We start from the raw sequence: 22679 nt of genomic DNA, 5'->3' as shown, positions 1-22679 counted from the left end.
ACACAACACACAAACACACTCACACACACTTACACACACCCACCCACACATACACACACACAACACTAAATACCCCCTGAATCATGTGTAAATATTTTGGAAAAAATAAGTGAGTTATGGTTCTCCTTGGTGTTTTTGTACGACCAACAAAGTTTTTATTAGCTCTGTTTTCCGTTTACAGTTCTATTATTGTTAACACTTCGACACACAACCCATACCTACTTTATTCCCCTACCTTTATCTTAAAGAATCTTTTTGTATGCTTGAATGGCTTAAAACCTGACAGGAACCAATGTTAAACTAATTTACAAAAAAAATTGATGGTTGAACTTTTGCTAAGAGTCGAGTTTAGTTTTGTATGAGAAGAGATTAATGTTCTCATTTATATATGTCAGGTTTAATTAATTCATATTTAACACAAGTAGAACAATATCCATAACAGCGAATGATCTGAAATAATCAGATAAATCAATATTCCTGAGTGACAGCTTTTAACAGAAATAAGAATAACATATGAAAGAAGAATGAACGAAAACTTTATGGACATCCATTGTATTTTTCATAAAATGCATAATGGTTGATACAGACATACTACAATTACATATCTGTTTTTGTCTCTCCTGCGTTTATCAAATCCAATGTTTACCATGAATCCATTTTAATGTTAAAATGTCAAAAAATCAATATGTCTAAAATCTAAATACATGGTCTTTCTAGAAATTATTTTAATGTTGATAAACTTATATTGTGAAAATAATTGGTTTTAATCTAAAAGCTAATTCTAACATGTTAAAATTACATGTCCCGCCGTACACATACTTATCATAGAAAAGTTTCGTCCAGTAATAGAAAAGGTCCATTTAAAGGCTTAGCTTTGTTTAAATTAATGATATAAATTTATTAATTCAAACCTGTAAAAGAAAAAGTCAAATAAACAATTTCATGCAAGGTTTCGTGATTTTATTAGACAAACTGTATAAACTTTTCATTAGATAACTCCAATATTTTTTTTTTTCATTGATAGATGTCATTAAATAGATATCATTTGATTAAATACATGTTTAATAATATAATATATTAGTTTCTCATTTAATGTATTATTCAGTCTTCTTCCTTCTAAAATGCAACGTTTCCATAAAAAAAAAATAGAATAAGCTCCAAAATTATTTTTAACGGAGATTTAAGTTTAGTAGGTTGTGAAACCAGAAATAAATTCACAATATCGGCTGTAGGGTAACCAGATCACAATACTTAATTTTGTTAAAAATCTCCCAGTGTTATATAACAAAAATCGGATCATATGAAGGAAATGAAGTCATTCCTAAAAAGGACAGAAATTTCCTTCCAAACAGGACAGAAATCTTCTTCCTTTTTCTCAGATAAGTGAAATATGGACAAAAATCACTCTCCTTTTTCTCACATATCTGAAAAAGAGGATAAAAATCACCTTCCTAAATCTCACTTAATCTTCTTAATTCTAAGAAAATTAATCCAATTCCTCCAGGTTCTTCCTTATTCTCAGATAACCTACCTTATTCTAAGAAATTCTTCCTTATTCTAAGAAAATCTACCTTGTTCCCTCACATTCTACCTTATTCTAAGATATTCTTCCTTATTCTAAGTAAATTTTCCTTATTTCCCCAAATTCTTTCTTATTCTAAGATATTCTTCCTTATTCTGAGTAAATCTACCTTATTCTAAGAAATTTTTCCTTATTCTAAGAAAATCTACCTTGTTCCCCCACATTCTACCTTATTCTAAGATATTCTTCCTTATTCTAAGAAAATCTACCTTGTTCCCCAACATTCTACCTTATTCTAAGATATTCTTCCTTATTTTAAGAAAATCTTCCTTGTTAAAAGAAATTCTAGCTTATTCTAAGAAAATCTACCTTATTCCCTCAAAGTCTTCCTTCTCATCACATATCCTTCTTTTGTCTCAGATAATTTAGCTAATTCTTGCTAATTAGACCAACCATTCCTGGGATCTTAAGCTTCAGACAGAAAAACCTTACTATTTTCTTCATATTCTACCAGGAGATGAGAACAGTGCTGTGTTGCAATAATTTTATGTAGATCAGATTTTTTTCATCCAAATAAAAAAGCTAGCTTTTTTTAAGAGTGAAAAATAAGAATGTTTTTAATTTAATGACAAACTAGCCCCTAGAGACCTCTTTAATTTTAGTGGGTTTCATAATTTTTTTTGGGGGGGGGGAGATTTTTCCTAGGGGAGATATCTCTTGAGAATGTGGTAGTACTCTCCCCCAAAATAGCTATAAACCTTCCTTGGTCTTATAAGAAGCTAAACAGTAATGAAGAACCATACTGCTTCTATATATAATATTAAAAAAATATTCTTATAAAAAAGATAGCTATTAGAAATTAGAAAAAAAACGTCCGTCAGCTTGGCTAGCCTGGACAAGAATTTGACGCAGCACGGCTGTCCTACATGGTAAGGGAGGGCGTGTATTTTTCATGAACGAACACACACCCACAGACATACATTTAAAATAAGACCATAGACTATGTATATTTAGAATTTTAAGAATTTTAATGGATAATTAATTATATTGTTAGTGTTTTATTTTAAACTAGCGGCTACGCTCCTAGAGACACTTTTAGGGGCACTTTAGATGGTGGGAATTGAATTTAATCTCTCCTTTTTTATAGTAGTTAAAATAAAAAAAGTGAAGAAAATGAAGGGAAGGGGGTAAATTTTTTTGTTTAGGTGTGGAGGGGATCATACTCATCCCCACATTTTTCATTTCTGTTTTTTTTATTTTAAATTTAAAATTTTTGTAAAGGAGTAATATTTTTCAAGGTGGGTGGTGGTACCCTTCCCAAAATAGCTATAAACCTTCTCAGGACCTATGAGAAGCTACACTGTAAAAGTGAAACATATTGGTTCAGCGGTATCTAATTATTTTAAAAAACTTTTATATTACATATTCTATATTTATAAATTGTCTTTGATATGTTGTCACCTTGTCCCATGCCATAAAATCAGATGAACTGAAATTAGTTTCCGAATGTGAACACATTTTCCTAGGTGTTTCCCAATCCTATCTCAATATTTGCTACTAGCTAAAAAACCTAGGAAAATGTGTTCACATTCGGAAACTAATTTCAGTTCATCTGATTTATTTAATTAATTAAGTAAATTGATTTATCATCCATTGTCCTATCCCTTTTAATTCCTGATTATAGGTTGATTTTAGGTGAACTGAAATTAGTTTCCGAATGTGAACACATTTTCCTAGGTGTTTCCCAATCCTATCTCAATATTTGCTACTAGCTAAAAAACCTTCAAACTTCCAAAAAAAAAATCTAAATTTGAAAAATTAAAACTTTGAATGTATAATGTATAAATCGTTAATACATTCAAATTTTGATTTTTTTTTTGAAGTTTGAAGGTTTTTTAGCTAGTAGCAAATATTGAGATAGGATTGGGAAACACCTAGGAAAATGTGTTCACATTCGGAAACTAATTTCAGTTCACCTAAAATCAACCTATAATCAGGAATTAAAAGGGATAGGACAATGGATGATAAATCAATTTACTTAATTAATTAAATAAAAAGTCTCTAAAGTTGTTGAGCCCATAAATAAGAAATTGTTAAAATAAAACTTAGTATACTGTGTAATAATCCAGGGAGGGAGTGAATATTGAGCTGTTTATTACACTGCACTGGTCCCCAAAGTTTTATAATAACGTATTCTTATTCAGTCTTAAAACTTTTATTAAATTTTATTAGTTTGTACATTAAAATGAGTGTCCTGTCCATTAACGATTAAATTCAACCACTAATTATAACTTACAAAAGGGATAATTTTATGTTTAATCAGTTAGGATTTACATCAACTTATCGGCAATTGTCTTATCCCTTAGATCCCTGTTTAATAGTAAACGATTCAACCACCAATTATAACTTACAGAAGGGATAATTTTATGTTAAATCATTGAGGATTTACATCAACTTGTCGGCAATTGTCTTATCCCTTTAGATCCGTGTTAATAGTACATTCGCGGAATGAATGAATAATAGAACATATGGGATGACCAACATCAGAGCTAAAGAATTGTTGATTTTCGGATAATTTTACAAATAAAAATATATGTTCAAAAGATATAAAGGATTATGAATTTTCTTAATATTCATATTACTTACTACCAAAAAATAAAATATTTCTTAATATCAAAACTTTTTGTATTTAGATTTTAGTATTGGTCTTTACAAGCAACCATTTTGGGTCGGGTTGGGTCAATTTTTATAAGGATGGTTCGATTTTTAAGTTGCTAACCTGTTTATTGGTCAGTTTATTCACCATAAAGAAGGAAAAGAGATAGGGTAAAGGGGAGAGGGGATAGATAATGTTTTAACCATCTACAACAATGATATTTTAAGAGGATACGAAATTATGGTTCATCATCCAATTAATTCTATATTGATTCACATGGATATTATCACAGGAGAAAATTTTTAGTCAGTTTAGGTTGCAATTTCCCTTCGATTTTATTTGGTGGGCCATTTTCCAGTAGGAGGGGAGGGAATAGGGTAAAGGAATTGGGTGGGGAAGATCGTTATTTTAGCCCGCAAGAGAGTTCACTCTATTATAGAACATGAAAATCTTGTGTAAGATCTAAGTAATAATAAATCCATTATGGTGAATTCAAAATTGAAAAAAAACATTGAAAATTGACCCACTCTAATCTTCATAGGATATATTGCGCAATCGCAAGGGGAGTTATGTGTCAATTTTTATTCTTATTTTGAAAAGCTAGCTTTTACACAAGAACATATATTTTACTATCCTTACAATAAAAGTAACAGGATCTGTGTCTGTCTATCTGTGTGTATATCTTGTTAACTTCTAAACCAAATATTTTTCAAAAATTTAAAAATTAGGAAACCCACTAAAATTAAAGAGGTCTCTAGGGACATAGCAGCTAGTTTGTCATTAAATTAAGAAGCATTTTTATTTTTCGCTCTTATAAAAAGCTATCTTTTTTATTTGGATGAAAAAAATCTGACCTAGATAAAATCAAAATTATTGCCACCCTGTTCTCATCTCCTGGTAGAATATGAGGAAAATAGTAAGGTTTTTCTGTCTGAAGCTTAAGATCCCAGGAATGGTTGGTCTAATTAGCAAGAATTAGCTAAATTATCTGAGACAAAGGAAGGATATGTGATAAGAAGGAAGACTTAGAGGGAATAAGGTAGATTTTCTTAGAATAAGGAAGAATATCTTATAATAAGGTAGATTTTCTTAGAATAAGGAAGAATATCTTATAATAAGGTAGATTTTCTTAGAATAAGCTAGAATCTCTTTAAACTAGGAAGATTTTCTAAAAATAAGGAAGAATATCTTAGAATAAGGTAGAATGTTGGGGAACAAGGTAGATTTTCTTAGAATAAGGAAGAATATCTTAGAATAATGTAGAATGTGGGGGAACAAGGTAGATTTTCTTAGAATAAGGAAGAATTTCTTAGAATAAGGTAGAATTTCTTAGAATAAGAAAGAATTTGGGGGAATAAGGTAGATTTACTTAGAATAAGCTAGAATCTCTTTAAACTAGGAAGATTTTCTAAAAATAAGGAAGAATATCTTAGAATAAGGTAGAATGTTGGGGAACAAGGTAGATTTTCTTAGAATAAGGAAGAATATCTTAGAATAAGGTAGAATGTAGGGGAACAAGGTAGATTTTCTTAGAATAAGGAAGAATTTCTTAGAATAAGGTAGAATTTCTTAGAATAAGAAAGAATTTGGGGGAATAAGGTAGATTTACTCAGAATAAGGAAGAATATCTTAGAATAAGAAAGAATTTGGGGAAATAAGGAAGATTTACTTAGAATAAGGAAGAATATCTTAGAATAAGGTAGAATGTGGGAGAACAAGGTAGATTTTCTTAGAATAAGGAAAAATTTCTTAGAATAAGGTAGAATTTCTTAGAATAAGAAATAATTTGGGGGAATAAGGTAGATTTACTCAGAATAAGGAAGAGTATCTTAGAATAAGAAAGAATTTGGGGAAATAAGGAAGATTTACTTAGAATAAGCAAGAATATCTTAGAATAAGGTAGAATGTGAGGGAACAAGGTAGATTTTCTTAGAATAAGGAAGAATTTCTTAGAATAAGGTAGAATGTGGGGGAACAAGGTAGATTTTCTTAGAATAAGGAAGAATTTCTTAGAATAAGGTAGAATTTCTTAGAATAAGAAAGAATTTGGGGGAATAAGGTAAATTTATTAAACATGGTTGTAATAGTGAGGAAAAGGAAGAATTTCTAAGAACTAGGAAGAATTTGTAAGATGGTGGACAGAGGTCACCTTCCTTTAGTGAGAATTTGTAAGATAGTGGACAGAAATCACCTTCCTTACTGAGAATTTGTAAGAAAAAGGAAAGGAAATAGCCTTCCTATACCCAAGGAAGGCAATTTCTGTCCTTTTAAGGAATGACTTCATTTCCTTCATATGATCCCAAAAATCTTCAAAAATTGTATTATATCTTTCGTTAATATCTTCACTGTAATTTAATAACAATTTTTGAGAGATTTAAAAAATGTACTTGTACAAAAAGAATTGGCAGTACAGCTACCGATTCTGCGATTTTTTTTTCTTGAAAACCTCCTTAGTACGCCCTTTAGCTATTCGTCTCGATATGGGGAAATACAAAAGAAGTAAAATTATTGAGTTAAAACAAAAACGGTCAAGAGAACAAGATGCTTGGCGCTAAAAAGCAGAGACATTTATATAAAAATTATTGCTTAAGAAAATTTAAGGAACTCCAATCGTAAAATCTTAAAATCCTTATTTGTTGAAGTATAAAATATTCAAGATTATGGAAATTCCTTTTGTCCATGGATGTTTTCTTGATTTTTTGTTGTTGCTGTTGATGAACACTAAATGGTGGCTTGGTACAACAGCTGTGGCGGTTGCTGCTCCTTATAGACAGATTATAGGTTATCAACTTATCTAGAGATCTTTATTGGTAGTCAGATAGAAAATTAGAAGCTCTTTATAGTGCCTATAAAAAATGACGTCATACGATACAAATGACCAATGTTAGGCCAATACACTGACCAATGGCAGGCCAGTATGTCGTCATTTTTGATAGGCACTATAAAAATCTTCAAAAATTTAACTTATTGGATGTGAGTCAACACAGAATTGTTTCAAGTGACTAGATTAAAGCCACTGGTCCCTTCATGGGCCTAACATTGCGTTGCTACTGGGTAAGTGGGGTTGACCCCCCTCCCCCCCATTCCCAGGCCTGCAACGGCCTTTCACGAGCTGAAATAAACCCTTTTTAATGTTGCCATTATGGATATTGTTACTCTTGTACAAAAAAATCTTACTTTTGTTCAGCGTCTCCTTCTTCTTCTTCGAGTATTTTATTCTTCGAGTCGCCACTATAAAAATATTTTTAAGACATTCAAGTCAAACAGCTTATACCAACAACGAAATTAATTCGTGGGGAAAATCACGATACCTATACGTGATCTCCAGCTGTCGTTGGGGGCAGCACTGAGTAGAATTGACGAAGGACGACCTTTTTATCTTCCCCTCAAATACTATTTTAGATTGTTGGCTATACCTTATTCCTGAAAGTCAAAGTCAAAGACAAAGATATTGTTTTTTTCCAAGCTGAAAGGAGAACGTTATTTTCTCAGCGGCTATTTGAGATAGACTTTATTTTTAAATCGGTAATAATCAAGAAGATTTTAGAGGGGAAAATACAAGTAAACCATTTTAATGTTGAAAAATATTGTAGATAATATTAATATTGTAATCTTGCAACGAATGCAAAATGTTTACCTTTCATCTGGAGAGTCTAGGGATAGGTTTGAGAAGTCCAGCTTGTATGGGCTTAGTCCTCGGGGAGTCCGTCTAGTTCTCCTACCAACACTAAGCTTATCTCCATCAGATGAACCAGATGGGGCTCTGAAATTTAGGTCTTGGATATAAAGGGATAAGACAATGGCCGATAAATTGTTATACATCCCTAATGGTGATACACAAAATTACCCTTTATAGATTACAATTAAGAAACAATTAAGAAACATTTGGAAACTCAATAATGAAACAACCAATCAAAATTCAATGAAAGTCTCCCAATGTTTTTAGGCTAACGAATAAGAAAACGTTATTATAAAACTTTTTGGACTAGTGTAATAAACAGCTCAATGTCCCCTCACTCCCTGTATAAAAACATAAGTTTAGTCCAATCTAATTAAAAAGTGGTTTCTACTGCTGTTATGTCAGGTGGGCAACATAAATGGTGATAGAATAGCGGGATTGCCTTGGCCCAAAACAGGCGCAATTTATTTCCATTTGCATGTAGGACTTCCAGACAAATGTATTGCAACCAAAAGGTTGGTTGTTTGAAGGGCGTTTAACAACTTCTAAATTGCTAACCTTGGAATTGGCTGCGCTGATCCAAGTTTGAAAACATCTCCGTTCGATCTTTCTATCAATATTTCTTTCAGCTTTTTAACCTAAATTACAATAACGTCAGAACGTCCGTTTTCAACATGTTTTATTTAAGCTAGTTCGACACCTATGATTGTTAGGCACGATGTTATGATCGCAGCCTATCTATAATAACGACATTTGAGGTATGTAAGTCCATATTAAGCACCCTGGAAGTTGAAAATGCAAGGTTTTTTGGGCGACTACAAAGAATTAAAAATGTAACCTAAATTTCAGTATAGGCCTCTGTGAATTGAAAATCTTATACTCAACTTTGCGCCAAATTTCTTTATAAATTCTAAAGATTTTTGATATTCTACCTGATCTTGAGAAGCATATATGTTTAGTTCTGGGCTAACACTTTTGTCTTGAATTGTGGATAATTCAACTAAACAAATAGATAATATAAATGAGGGTAAAATAATGGGCTTTTTTGTGTATAGGGATGAGATATCAAATGTTCAATTATGAGTAATTCATAATTGAATTTATAACCTCTAATGCAAACAAGGCTTTACCAAAATTATAAAAAAAATCAAGAGTAAGTTTAGAGAAAGTTTAAATGTTTTATCAAAAAATAGTATATCTAACAGCACAGGAAATTGATAACTCCGCTAAGGTATTGCCTATAAACACTGAATACACCTTGAAGAAGAAGCTGCTAAAAAAATAAATATGTTTTTAAATTGACCTGGAATTGCAGATGATAGGGATTTTTCTATCTTTCCAATATCAGTTATCTAAACATTAGATATATAAACCTTTTAGAGTGTATGTTTACTCTCTTCATAGGAAAGTAACAAAACCCCAGTGAACAAAAATAACTCTTAATAAAACAACAAGCCCTGCAGTTCATATTTTAATCCAGCCAGACAGATGGACAGACTGATAATCATGCAAGTTTTTGTATTAATTTTGTATTTTTGTATGTTTCTGATTTCTATATTATCCACCTAAAACGTGTATTTCTTTTTTGGTTTTCCCAACACAGATGTTTAATGTCAAAACACTGCAAATAAAGAATCATTAGCACTTATTATTGCTGCGCTACTTATAAATACTACCTTTCTTATTAATTATTACAATACCTTCAAACAGTCCTTTGTGTACAGAAAAGTCGCCTTTAAATCTCTTCTTTCTCCTTTTAGGTACAAAACAAAATTTCTGATTAAAAAATTTAGTTCGGCATATGAGAAGAAATGTTACATGTGTAATAATAAAAGTGCTTATATAGTTATGCACTTTGAATTGAAAGTTAGGGCTAACCTAGGAACTTTTTTATGATTTCATGGACAAGGGATCAGGATTAGGACTACCTTAACTCCTAGGCTAACCTAGGAACTTCTATATGATTTCAGGGACAAGGGACCAGGATTAGGACGACCTTTACTCCTAGTCTAACCTAGGAACTTCTATATGATTTCATGGACAAGGGACCAGGATTAGGACGACCTTAACTCCTAGGCTAACCTAGAAACTGCAATTTGATTTCAGGGAAAAGAGACCAGGATTCTGACAAACAATTAAAATTAATTTACCCACAATCCACTTCCTCCCTCCCTCCCACAAGGACAACTAAGTCCATATTTAAACCAGTAAACAATAATAAGATAATTATTTATAGCAAAACCAGAATAAATCATTTTGTGTTTTCCTGGTTGCATACTCTCAACAAAAAATGGTTGAAAATCCAAATATTTCCAGGTCTGAATCAACTAAAAATGAGACAAACGTGAAAATCTAGGAATCGATCTAACTTGGTGAAAATATGTAAAATGTTGACTTAATTAATCCTTAAAAATTCCATCTATTTATCTTGAGCAGGAGTCAAGAAAATCATGAAAACTTGAAAAATTAGGAATCGATCTAGCACCCCAACCAAAAAAACAATGAAATTTGTTAAAAAAAAGTATTTCCTGAAAATTTCAGCTGTCTATCTTGAATAAGGTTCGAAAAAATCATGAAAACTTAAAAATCGAGGAATCGATCTAGCCCCCCAATTAATATACAAGTCATAATGAAACTTGGTGAAAATATGTAAAATGTAAATTAAATTAATCCCTGAAAATTTATGTCTAAGTAATTTTGAAAAGGAGTCGAGAAAATTAAAAAAAAACATGAAAATCTAGGAATCGATCTAGCACCCAAATTGACAGACAGATGGATAAAACAATGTATAGATTAGATGAGCATAAGTCATGGGAATCATCACTAAATATCGCCGGGAAAATCACGTTTCCCCCATTGCGTTACGGACTGACTGACGGACAGACAAAGTGAATTATAAAGTAGCTTCGCTGCTAAAAAAAAGATAGATAGTGCAGATGTCCTTTTTTAAATGCTATTTTTTACTAAAAATACATTTCTACTTTTATATGTCCTGTGGTCCGAATGTCATGGTACAAAGGACAAATATATCTGTTTTATAAAGGTTTTGTTGATTTTCTTTTTTTTTAATTTGGTCAATTACTCAATTTGTCTGTTTCTCAATAAATGATTTTTGTGTTTCGCTACCCTTGGATGTTTTTATTCTTGCTTAATGTTAGAATTTTATAAATTGTAAAAATACTTTAAAATCAATATTGAATAATCCACCAACAAGCATGCGAAGCCTCATATTATTCAGGGATCTGAACGCTGAGAAAAACCTAAAAATTAAAGTAATTTTGAAATTATCCTTCTGTCGATACAATTAGTGGTTGAAACATTTGGACACGCAACTTAATGAAACAACCAATTAAAATTCAAGAAAAAAACCCAAAGTTGTTGAGCCAACGAATAAGATATCAAAGAAAGCTTAGGGGACTAGTGTAATAACCAGCCAATTTTCTCCTCCCTCCCTGTTAAAATAATATAAAGAATAGAATTTTATAGATTTATTCTTTAAGCAAAAAAATTATTTTAAACAAGAGAAAGAAAAAATCACATTTACCTGAGAGCAGTTTCAAATACAGTTGTTCTCAATTTGTTAGATTCAGTTAGTGATAAACCACCCCAGGATATTACACTCAAGCTTCCCTGAAAAATGGGTTAGTCATATATATCTTGATATAGATATACCTAAGTATTTAAATGCAATTAATTTAATCTTTTATTAAATTACAATTCTTGGTACATGATCTTAACTAGCTTTCTTTAATATTATTATTTGATGCATTTTACAAACAAAAATACTAGTAAAAAAAGTAACAAGCCCTTTTCACTCCACAGGGGTTCATAGGCCTCTGACAATTTGTCAGTGTTTCTGTAACAATGTGGCTTTTTATTGGACATGGGATAGGGTTGTTATCCCTAAGCCCTATGTTGCGGTGTAAAGCGTCAATTTGCCCCTCAGACAACCAACCCTTTGATTGCACGACCTTTATCTGAGAAGTCCTAACTGTGCATGGTAGTGAGTTGCGCCTGTTTTGGGTCAAGGCATTCCCCCCTACTCTAACTATTTATGTCGCGTACATGACATAGCAGCAGTAGGAACCATTTTTAACGTCTTTAGTTGTGACGCGGTGTCGGACCGAAATTTGAACCTATCACCTTTCCGTCGACGAGCGGATGCGCTACGTGTTGAGCCACGGTCGCGGGTCATAAAAAAATACTAGTAACACAACTAAAATTTCTGGGACCTGTGTTGAATTGTCTGTAAAGAGATGCACCATGGTTGTATTAGCAGCCAGAGATTGTGGGAATAATTTAGCCATGGCATCCAGGTTTACACATACACAACTGTAAACATCTTTCTAAACATATACAGAGATTGTGGGAATAATTTAGCCATGGTATCCAGGTTTACACATACACAGCTGTAAACATCTTTCTAAACATATACAGAGATTGTGGGAATAATTTAGCCATGGCATCCAGGTTTACACATACACAACTGTAAACATCTTTCTAAACATATACAGAGATTGTGGGAATAATTTAGCCATGGTATCCAGGTTTACACATTAGATCTTTTCATGAAAATACCCATTCTCGAATTTCATTCTTCTGCTAACCTAAAAAGTTACTTTAGGGGCCTAGAAATACATGTACAAAATTTCAGCTCTTTATCTCTACTGGCGACCTAGCGCCAGGCATGTAAAATATCAACAGATAACGGTAGCACGGCGGTTTTTACAATATCTCAGTAATGTGCAGGTTTTAAGCTCTTCTGCATATTTCAATTTAAACACACAAGGCCAAAGATATTATATCCAAAAAATCTTTTGTCAAAGTCTACTCTACACCTAGCGCCAGTCAGTTTTCTAAAATCATGCATTTTATACCTGTGAAAAATGAAATCGCCAGCGCTAGGTGTAGAGTAGACTTTGACAAAAGATTTTTGGGATATCATATCTTAGGCCTTATGTGTTTAAGTTGAAATATGCAGAACACCTAAATTCACCTTCCCAGCCATTTTCTATGCATTTTAAATTTTTTTATGAAATAACGGGATTTAAAAACTGCCTTTTGAAAAGGCCTAAAAAATATCTTTTTTTGTATCTTTTTTCACTGTTTATAGTTACAACTTATTAAGATATTATTCTCAGTTAAAAAAAAATTGGCGCTTCCAGCACTAAAACCGGCAAAAACAGGCGGTTAAACTTCTGTACCCCTACTTAACCCCCTAACAGACCCCCCCCTCTATCTCGGCTCCTGTTACAGATACAGACGTAAAACTTTTTTCTGGTGGTTCATGTGTACTTTTAGAGAAAATTACTTTTCTAGTCATAGCGGTCAGACCGCTCCTTATCCGCTTTTTAGCGGCCAGCCGCTAAATATTAAAACTGCTGTAGAGCAGCCAATTTTAAAGCTAAGAAAACCAAATTTTATGACGAACTATTATTTTTTAAAACAAAAAAATACCTTTTCTGACCATCACCGAAAAACGACAAATAACGGAAATCGCCAATTTTGGCGGTAAAATGGCGGTTGGCGGCGCTAAATAATATTTTTATCTGTTTATAGTTACAATTTATTAACCCATTAGTGCCGAACCGGGTTTTAAAACCCGGTGCCAGAAAATGTAAAAAAACCGGTTTTCGGCTTCATAATTGCATCATTCTCAGTATGAATCCCCCCTCTACTACCCTGGCTTTCATTTCCCCCTGGAGCAGGTAGTTTTGCTTACTTCCGTTTGCCGGTATAGATCAACAAAGTTTGAAAATCATGAAAATTCAAAATACCCCATCTAACTTTTTTGTTTTTATAGTAAAGTCGCTGATTTTTTTCGTTAAATCTAAAGTTTATTGACAAGTACATCTATTTGTGAATTCGTTTTATTTAAATTATTATTTTTTATATGATTTTTTAATCGTTTTTTTACGCCCTATATAGGCCCTGTTCGGCATTTCCATTTTGAGTCTGAAATTTTTATTACCCGGTTTCACTAATACATTTTTTTTGACAACAACAACAAAACAGGGTTTTTTTACCCGAAATCGCCGGCTAAACACGAAATTTGAAATAAATCGCTTCGTATTATACTTGTAGCTCTTTAGATTACATGAGGTTGTGTAGTTTTCAATTACGGATCGTATCAAAGTTCTAAAAAGTGTTCATCTCCCTTTTGGCGTTCAAAAATTACATTTTTCGATTTTTGGTCAAAATAACCGGGTTTATACAGGTCAACCGGGTTTTAAAACTGGGGGAAAGCACCAAAAACGGGTGTTAATGCCTGGTTGGTATTTATGGCCAAGCCGAACCGGGTTTTTTTGCAACTTTCCTGTGCACGCCACTAGAGCAAAACAAAAAAATACGAATTCCGTTTTGACCATTATAAAGCTTCCCTGAAACTTACAGCTCGATCGGCCCATAAAAGTGGCGCTCGGCACTAATGGGTTAAGATATTATTCTTAGTTACAAAAAAATTGGCGCTTCCAGCACCAAAACCGGCAAAAACAGGCAGTTAAACTTCTGTACCCCTACTTAACCTCCTAACAGACCCCCCCCTCTATCTCAGCTCCTGTTACAGATAGAGACGTAAAACTTTTTTATGGTGGTTCATGTATATTTTTAGAGAAAATTACTTTTTCTAGTCATAGCGGTTAGACCGCTCCTTATCCGCTTTTTAGCAGCCTGCCGCTAAATATTAAAACTGCTGTAGAGCAGCCAATTTTAAAGCTAAGAAAACCAAATTTTACAACAAACTATTATTTTTTATAACAAAAAAATACCTTTTCTGACCATCGCCAAAAAAACGACAAATAACGGAAACTGCCAATTTTGGCAGTAAAATGGCTGTTGGTGGCGCTAATTAATATTTTTATCTGTTTATGATCACAATAAAAGACTTCATACTAAAATTGGCTGATTAAGGTCCGGAAAGGGGCAACACAGTTAATTGTTGAAACTAATGTAATAGATTTTTATTTTAGTCAGATGCCAGACACAGGCAATTAAATAAATTAACATTTAGAAATAGGAAAGAAAACAAAGTCATTCCTAATTAGGACAGAAGTCACTGGAAATTGATCTAATTGATCTAAGGAAGGCTACTTATGTCCTTCATCTAACAAAATCTAACTTAAGAGAGGTGACTTATGTCCTTTGTCTGACAAATTCTTACATTAGGAAGGCTGCTTATGTCCTTCATCTTGCAAAACTTAGCTTTTCTGTCCTTCACATAGCAAAACCTCACAAAACTTAGCTGTTCTGTCCTTCACATAGCAAATTCTTGCAAAACATAGCAAATTCTTGCAAAACATAGCAAATTCTAGCAACACATAGCAAATTCTTGCAAAACATAGCAAATTCTTGTAAAACCTAGCAAATTCTTGCAAAACATTGCAAATTATTGGAAAACTTAGCTTTTCTGTCCTTTACATAGCAAATTCTTGCAAAATATAGCAAATTCTTACAAAACATAGCAAATTCTTGCAAAACATAGCAAATTCTTACAAAACATAGCAAATTCTTGGAAAACTTAGCTTTTCTGTCCTTCACATAGCAAATTCTTGCAAAGCATAGCAAATTCTTGGAAAACTATTGGAAAACTTAGCTTTTCTGTCCTTTACATAGCAAATTCTTGCAAAATATAGCAAATTCTTACAAAACATAGCAAATTCTTGCAAAACATAGCAAATTCTTGCAAAACATAGAAAATTCTTGGAAAACTTAGCTTTTCTGTCCTTCACATAGCAAATTCTTGCAAAACATAGCAAATTCTTGGAAAACATAGCATTTCTGTCCTTCACATAGCAAATTCTTGCAAAACATAGCAAATTCTTGGAAAACATAGCATTTCTGTCCTTCACATAGCAAATTCTTGCAAAACATAGCAAATTCTTGCAAAACATAGCAAATTCTTGCAAAACATAGCAAATTCTTGCATAAAATAGCATTTCTGTCCTTTACATAGCAAATTCTTGCAAAACATAGCAAATTCTTGCAAAACATATATATCAGGGTCCCAAACTCAAAAACAGAGTTTCAGCGCTCTCCAACCACCTGTTCTCCAGATACGAGCACCTGGTGTCCTTGGTACACACGGTTAGACTTGGGAAATGGTTCAAATCCTTAAAAAAATTTTAAAGAAAATAACCAGATGGACATGCAAAAAAATAAATAAGTCCAAAAATTTTTTAGAATAATTTTGATCAAAAATTTGAAAATTATTCAAGTGTCAAAGTGTCAAAATATTTTTGGATTTTTTAAGGATTCGAACCATTTCCCAAATCTAACCGTGGGTACCAAGGACACCAGGTGCCCGTATCTCAAGAACGGGTGGTCGGAGAGTGCTGAAACTCTGTTTTTGAGTTTGGGACCCCCATGTATATGTTTTGCAAGAATTTGCTATGTTCTGCAAGAATTTGCTATGTTTTGCAAGAATTTGCTATGTTTTACAAGAATTTGCTATGTTTTGCAAGAATTTGCTATGTTTTGCAAGAATTTGCTATGATTTGCAAGAATTTGCTATGATTTGCAAGAATTTTCTATGTGAAGGACAGAAATGCTATGTTTTGCAAGAATTTGCTATGTGAAGGACCAAAAAGCTAGGTTTTGTGTGGTGAAGGGAGGCTACTTATGTCCTTCATCTTGCAAAATCTTTGTTAAGGGAGACAAGTTATGCCCTTCATCTAACAAATTCTCACATAAGGGAAGCTACTTATGTCCTTCCTAGGAAGGTGACTTCTGTCTTTATAATTTTGTTATAAAAAATAATAGTTCGTCATAAAATTTGGTTTTCTTAGCTTTAAAATTGGCTGCTCTACAGCAGTTTTAATATTTAGCGGCTGGCCGCTAAGAAGCGGATAAGGAGCGGTCTGACCGCTATGACTAGAAAAGTAATTTTCTCTAAAAGTACACATGAACCACCAGAAAAAAGTTTTACGTCTCTATCTGTAACAGGAGCCGAGATAGAAGGGGGGGTCTGTTAGGGGGTTAAGTAGGGGTACAGAAGTTTAACTGCCTTTTTTTGCCGGTTTTGGTGCTGGAAGCGCCAATTTTTTTTAACTGAGAATAATATCTTAATAAGTTGTAACTATAAACAGTGAAAAAAGAGACAAAAAAAGATATTTTTTAGGCCTTTTCAAAAGGCAGTTTTTAAATCCCGTTATTTCATAAAAAAATTTAAAATTCATAGAAAATGGCTTGGAAGGTGAATTTAGGTGTTCTGCATATTTCAACTTAAACACATAAGGCCTAAGATATGATATCCCAAAAATCTTTTGTCAAAGTCTACTCTACACCTAGCGCTGGCGATTTCATTTTTCACAGGTATAAAATGCATGATTTTAGAAAACTGACTGGCGCTAGGTGTAGAGTAGACTTTGACAAAAGATTTTTTGGATATAATATCTTTAGCCTTATGTGTTTAAATTGAAATATGCAGAAGAGCTTAAAACCTGCACATTACTGAGATATTGTTAAAACCGCCGTGCTACCGTTATCTGTTGATATTTTACATGCCTGGCGCTAGGTCGCCAGTAGAGATAAAGAGCTGAAATTTTGTACATGTATTTCTAGGCCCCTAAAGTAACTTTTTAGGTTAGCAGAAGAATGAAATTCGAGAAAGGGTATTTTCATGAAAAGATCTATTACACATACACAGCTGTAAACATCTTTCTAAACATATACAGAGATTGTGGGAATAATTTAGCCATGGCATCCAGGTTTACACATACACAACTGTAAACATCTTTCTAAACATATACAGAGATTGTGGGAATAATTTAGCCATGGTATCCAGGTTTACACATACACAGCTGTAAACATCTTTCTAAACATATAAAGAGATTGTGGGAATAATTTAGCCATGGCATCCAGGTTTACATATACACAGCTGTAAACATCTTTCTAAACATATACAGAGATTGTGGGAATAATTTAGCCATGGTATCCAGGTTTACACATACACAGCTGTAAACATCTTTCTAAACATATAAAGAGATTGTGGGAATAATTTAGCCATGGCATCCAGGTTTACACATACACAGCTGTAAACATCTTTCTAAACATATACTGAGATTGTGGGAATAATTTGGCCATGGCATCCAGGTTTACATATACACAGCTGTAAACATCTTTCTAAACATATACAATCTTATACATATAAGAAAAGATTTATGTAATGTAAGCAGGGCTCGGCAGCCGCGCATGGCCCTCACATTTAAACCGGCTTGTGAAAAAAAAACATAATTTCAAAAAGATGGATTTGTTTGGGAATAGGTTTAGACATTCAGCTAAATTTTAAAGTTAAAATAAGACAAATTTACTGAGGCTTACCCGCGGCTTATGCGCGGGTGCCAAGGAAGAAAAATAAGTGTGAATGAGTTCCAGAGAGAGCAATTATAATTATACACTAAACTGACTTAATTAAGGTACAATCTTAGGAAAATAACAATGAACTAACTAACCCTTAGCTGAACTCACTGGCTAAATAATACCCATATTAAAATAATATTCAAAATCAATTGCTCGACCACGCACTTTGAGCAAACCTTTTTCAAATCTACAAGCGTGTGAGAACATGAATAAAATGTTACCTTCCAAGCAACACATGTATTAGGGCAGTAGCTAGGGTCGGGAGAGCATGTAAACTTTCTAAATATAAAAAAAACACTTTTCATGAGTTCAGTCAAACCGCTTAGAGTTACAAAAGTATTTTCTTATTTCAGCATGCAAATAATTACGTTGCAAAAACAAACCAAATGCATGCCTTTTGGAGGACAACCACACTCAGCCGCCTCCGGTGTGGCTTTACTGTGCCGCACCCCTGCGGACTAATTTTCAACAGCAAGGTGCGCGAATTTAAGTAAGCCAGAGCCACGCAGCTGTGCCCTCATAATTATTAAGTGTAGGTAAAATGGATTTTTTTTTCATGTGTGTTTAATTCAAAATGAATAGGCAGTTTCCAACAAAGTGACTAGTCAAGCACAGAACCCCTACCCTTATTTTGAATTAAAATGAAAATTAGGGGGGGGGGGTGGGGATAATTTTCATCTGTTTGTTTGATACATTGGGTCAGGTAATGCTAGGTTTAGGTAACCTTCAAGATTTAAAGCACCACAGGTATAGACCCCGCGGGGTTAGGGGTTAGACATAGGAAAAAATACCCTCTCTCCGTTTTTTTATTTAATAATAAGGGGGGGGGGGGTCAGTGTTCGATAGGCACTTTAAGGGACAGCACCAATAATTATAAATGAACATAACCTGGCGAATTGATTTTCTAATTTTCTAAAGACCAATTCTTCTAGACTTTCCTCTGTTATACAGCATTGTATGGTCACTACACAAGCTTTTAAACTCTTTACCTGCACAAATATATATATGGATAACAGAGAGAGAGAGAGAGAGAGAGAGAGAGAGAGAGAGAGAGACAGAGAGAGAGAGACAGAGAGAGAGAGACAGAGAGAGAGAGACAGAGAGAGAGAGAGAGAGAGAGAGAGAGAGAGAGAGAGAGAGAGACAGAGAGAGAGAGACAGAGAGGTGACAATGGGCTGTTTATTGCGGTAGTCCCCAAAGTTTGGTTATCAAGTTGAGTGTTTAAACATTTCAGCAACTAATTTTAATCTACAGAAAGTGTAATTATTTTTATCAATATTTGGCATGTACATCAATTTATCGGTCATTGTAATATCCCTTTAGATCCATGGATAATAATTATTTTAATATTGGCTTTACCTAATTAACGAAATATATAAGAAACCAAAAAAGGATTTTAATGGATAATTCAATTAATATAAATTGATATACATCCCCAATAATAATAAACAAAATAACCCATTCTGTAAAATAGAATTATTGCATGAAAAAACTAACTAATAAAAGTTCTCAAAGATAACGTCATTATAAATTTTGGTATCAGTGTAAAGTCCAATGTCCCCTCTTTCCCGGCACTTTAGTACAATATTTATTTTTGGAAGTATTTATTTATAAAACTTGTCATTTAGAAAGGATATTTACAACAAATATTTCGCTTCTTGGCATAGTATAAACTAAGCTAAAAAAACTTTGGGGGCGGCGGAACTGGAGAAAGGTTGGGGGATTAGGAATAAAATCAGAACTAGCATGGCGATGTCTGCGATTAACCAAAAAGATTTTAAAAACGATTGCCTAACCTGATTGACTGCACTTGCAGCCACAGCTAAACTTTCCTCCAATTGAGAACTCTCCTACAAATAAATAACACAGTTCACATACCAGAGGTTAGTTATTCTTTTCATTTCTTTAAAGTAGGAAGCTTTCATTGACTATCCATTAAGATCTCGTTAACCAGTGAATATTTTGACCTTACATAAGAGTAACAGAACGTGTCTGTGTCTGTCTGTGCCTACTGAAAGATCTCGCTAACCGCTGAACCGATATGATTATCCTTTACAGTGTAGCTTATCATATGTGCTGGGAAGTTTTATAACTATTTTGAAGGAGGGTACCACCACCCTGATAAGAAAATTTTATTTATAATGAATTAAAATTGACTTACTTTCAAACAAGAGAGGTCTAAATTAAGAATTGTCGTCTTCTCTTGGCCGGACATTTTAAATTTTGCAAACTGAAAGTATTTAAAAAAGTATATTTTAGTGAAGCTTCTTTATAGTTAGAGTATGTAAGCACGTCCCTGTGTTCTTTGTGACTGTAGAACCAGGAATATAAAGGGATAAGACTATTGTCGATAAATGATGACACACAAAATAGCCCTTCTGTAGCCAACGAATAAGGAAACGTTAATATAAAACGTTGTCCTTTTTCTTATTGCTTCTCTGCTTACATACATTTAAACGTTCCTGTTTAGGACAGATTTTAATTTACATGAGGGTGGTTTCCCTCATATCACAATGGACCACAAACAAACTTTTAGAAGAAGAAAAATCCAGCGGCTTTTAAGATTAAGACAGAAAATACTGTCGGGGATATCTTCACCCCCAAAAAATCCCAGTCTTAAATAGCAGCCGAGAAAATTCCAGTTCCCCCCTACTGACGGACGTTCTGGGGAACTGATGGGCGGTTGGACAAAATTAATCATAAAGTAGCTTCGCCACAAAAAATATGACATTGACTAGAAAATTTAAAACCGTGTATAGTGGAACACTAATGTGTAAATATGGACAATATTAAAATAATTAGAAACAAGGATGACAACATCCATAAGTAGCGAAGCTCAAAAATTATAAATAGACATGGTATAATGGTCTTTTCAAGCATTAAGCTAATAAGAAAACATTAAAATCTAAAATTCGATTCAGCACCCCAACCTATGGTTAGTCTTTATAAAACTTAGTTAAAATATGCAGAATGTTGACTTAATTAATCACTAAAAAATCCATCCGTTCATCTTGAACAGGAGTTGAGAAAATCACAAAAACTTTAAAAACTAGGAATCGATCTAGCACCCCAACCAATAAGGGTATCTAAAATTTTATGGAAATGTGTAGAGTGTAAACTTATTCAATCCCTGAAAATTTCAATTGTCTATCTTGTATAGGGATAAAAAAATTAAAACTTAAAAATCTAGGAATCGATCTAGCACCCTAACCAATAAAGGTATCTTCATAAAACTTGATGGAAATATGTAAAATGAAAATTCCAGCCGTTTATCTTGAACAGGAATCGAGAAAATTACAAAAACGTAAAAATCTAGGAATTGATCTAGCACCCCAATTAACAGACAGACGGACAAAACAATGTATAGATTAGATGAGCATATGTCATAGGAGTTTTTACTAAAAATTTCTTTAATAGTAGCCGAGAAAATCACGTTTCCCCCATAGCGTTACGGGCGGACGGACGGACAGACAAAGTGAATTACAGAGTAGCTTCACTACTTAAAAACACATACAAGCATGAAAAGAAGGCACTGTAACACATATAAAAAGAAAATGTACCAAGAATAGAAATACTTCAAAACAAGTTGAGAATATTTCAATTTATTTGCTATTACGAACTTAACTCGCGACTGTGGCTTAACACGTAACGCATTCTTTCGTTGTAATAGGTTTGAATCTCTCCCCACAACCGCTCTATATCTAAAGACTTTAAAAATGGTCCCTACTGCTACTCTGTCAAGTGCGTGACATAAATAATTAGAGCAAGGGAAATGCCTTGACCCATAATTTCTCATTATCATGCACAGTTAGTACTTCTAGACATAGGTCGTGCAATCAAAGGGTTGAATGTCTGTTGGATTACCTAATAATGACAGAACACATGAGCGTGTTACATATGTATGTTCAAGATGGCGTGGAGAAGCGTTAGTTGTATAAAGGCTATGAATGAAAGAAAAAGAATGAGTTATGACAATTTTAATTACACGACTCGAATGTATACTTAATTAAAGAATGTTCCTAAGATACTAATTAATTAACAATAGAAAGTACGATCCACAGTTGAGAGAACAACAGAAATATGCGTAATACAAAGCGAACTATATTTAGCAATACAAAGAGTTGCTTCGGTTTCAACACTCTATAATGCTCTAATTAATTCAATTATGCTATTCAAGTTAATATCTTAGCTGCTATGATAGCTAGAGGACTGAGATTTTGTATGAGCTAAAAGAATTTAAATTAATTTTCAAGAAATGTTTTTAGGTCAAATTGAATTTATTTTTAGACGGGTAGAATGTTTGACAATGATAAGGTAAAAGCAACAAATTTTCATGTAAATTTATAGGCTAAGCTTAAGTTCAAAACTTGCATTCACTGTCACTCCAGAGGTTCCGACTAAATTTTAAAATTTCTTAGAGACTTGAAGAATCATACCTGGAACCTGAAATTAGCTTGGACATTTTT

At 33.2% G+C, this 22679-nt stretch overlaps 1 protein-coding gene and 1 long non-coding RNA gene across 2 annotated transcripts; both read right to left on the bottom strand.

The window, feature by feature from the left end:
- Positions 1 to 6757: 6757 nt before the first annotated feature.
- Positions 6758 to 10054, bottom strand: LOC145318280 (uncharacterized). Its single transcript, XM_080159596.1, has 6 exons — positions 10012 to 10054; positions 8790 to 8857; positions 8416 to 8495; positions 7816 to 7941; positions 7356 to 7409; positions 6758 to 6941 (listed from the first exon to the last, which is right to left on the bottom strand). Exons 1-6 carry the CDS (start codon positions 10052 to 10054, stop codon positions 6758 to 6760), a joined length of 555 nt encoding a protein of 184 aa, XP_080015722.1.
- Positions 10055 to 11411: 1357 nt separating this feature from the next.
- LOC145318208 (uncharacterized) lies at positions 11412 to 18494 on the bottom strand. Its single transcript, XR_013879254.1, has 3 exons — positions 18435 to 18494; positions 12090 to 12203; positions 11412 to 11487 (listed from the first exon to the last, which is right to left on the bottom strand). It is a non-coding gene; the product is annotated as an uncharacterized LOC145318208 (long non-coding RNA).
- Positions 18495 to 22679: the final 4185 nt, after the last annotated feature.

The sequence above is a fragment of the Acartia tonsa genome, chromosome 4 (assembly GCF_053477335.1).
Source record: "Acartia tonsa isolate MP-2025a chromosome 4, ASM5347733v1, whole genome shotgun sequence".
Lineage (NCBI taxonomy): Eukaryota > Metazoa > Arthropoda > Copepoda > Calanoida > Acartiidae > Acartia > Acartia tonsa.
Note: the sequence above shows the minus strand (reverse complement) of the source record. Positions and strands in the feature narration are given on the sequence as shown.

Coding starts and splice junctions, on each gene's coding strand:
- LOC145318280 (XM_080159596.1), bottom strand. CDS start 10,054: ATGGACTTAGTTGTCCTTGTGGGAGGGAGGGAGGAAGTGGATT. Junction 7,942..8,415: donor TCAGCGCAGCCAATTCCAAG/GTTAGCAATTTA, acceptor CCTAAATTTCAG/AGCCCCATCTGGTTCATCTG. Junction 6,942..7,355: donor GAAGGAGACGCTGAACAAAA/GTAAGATTTTTT, acceptor TCTGTCTATAAG/GAGCAGCAACCGCCACAGCT.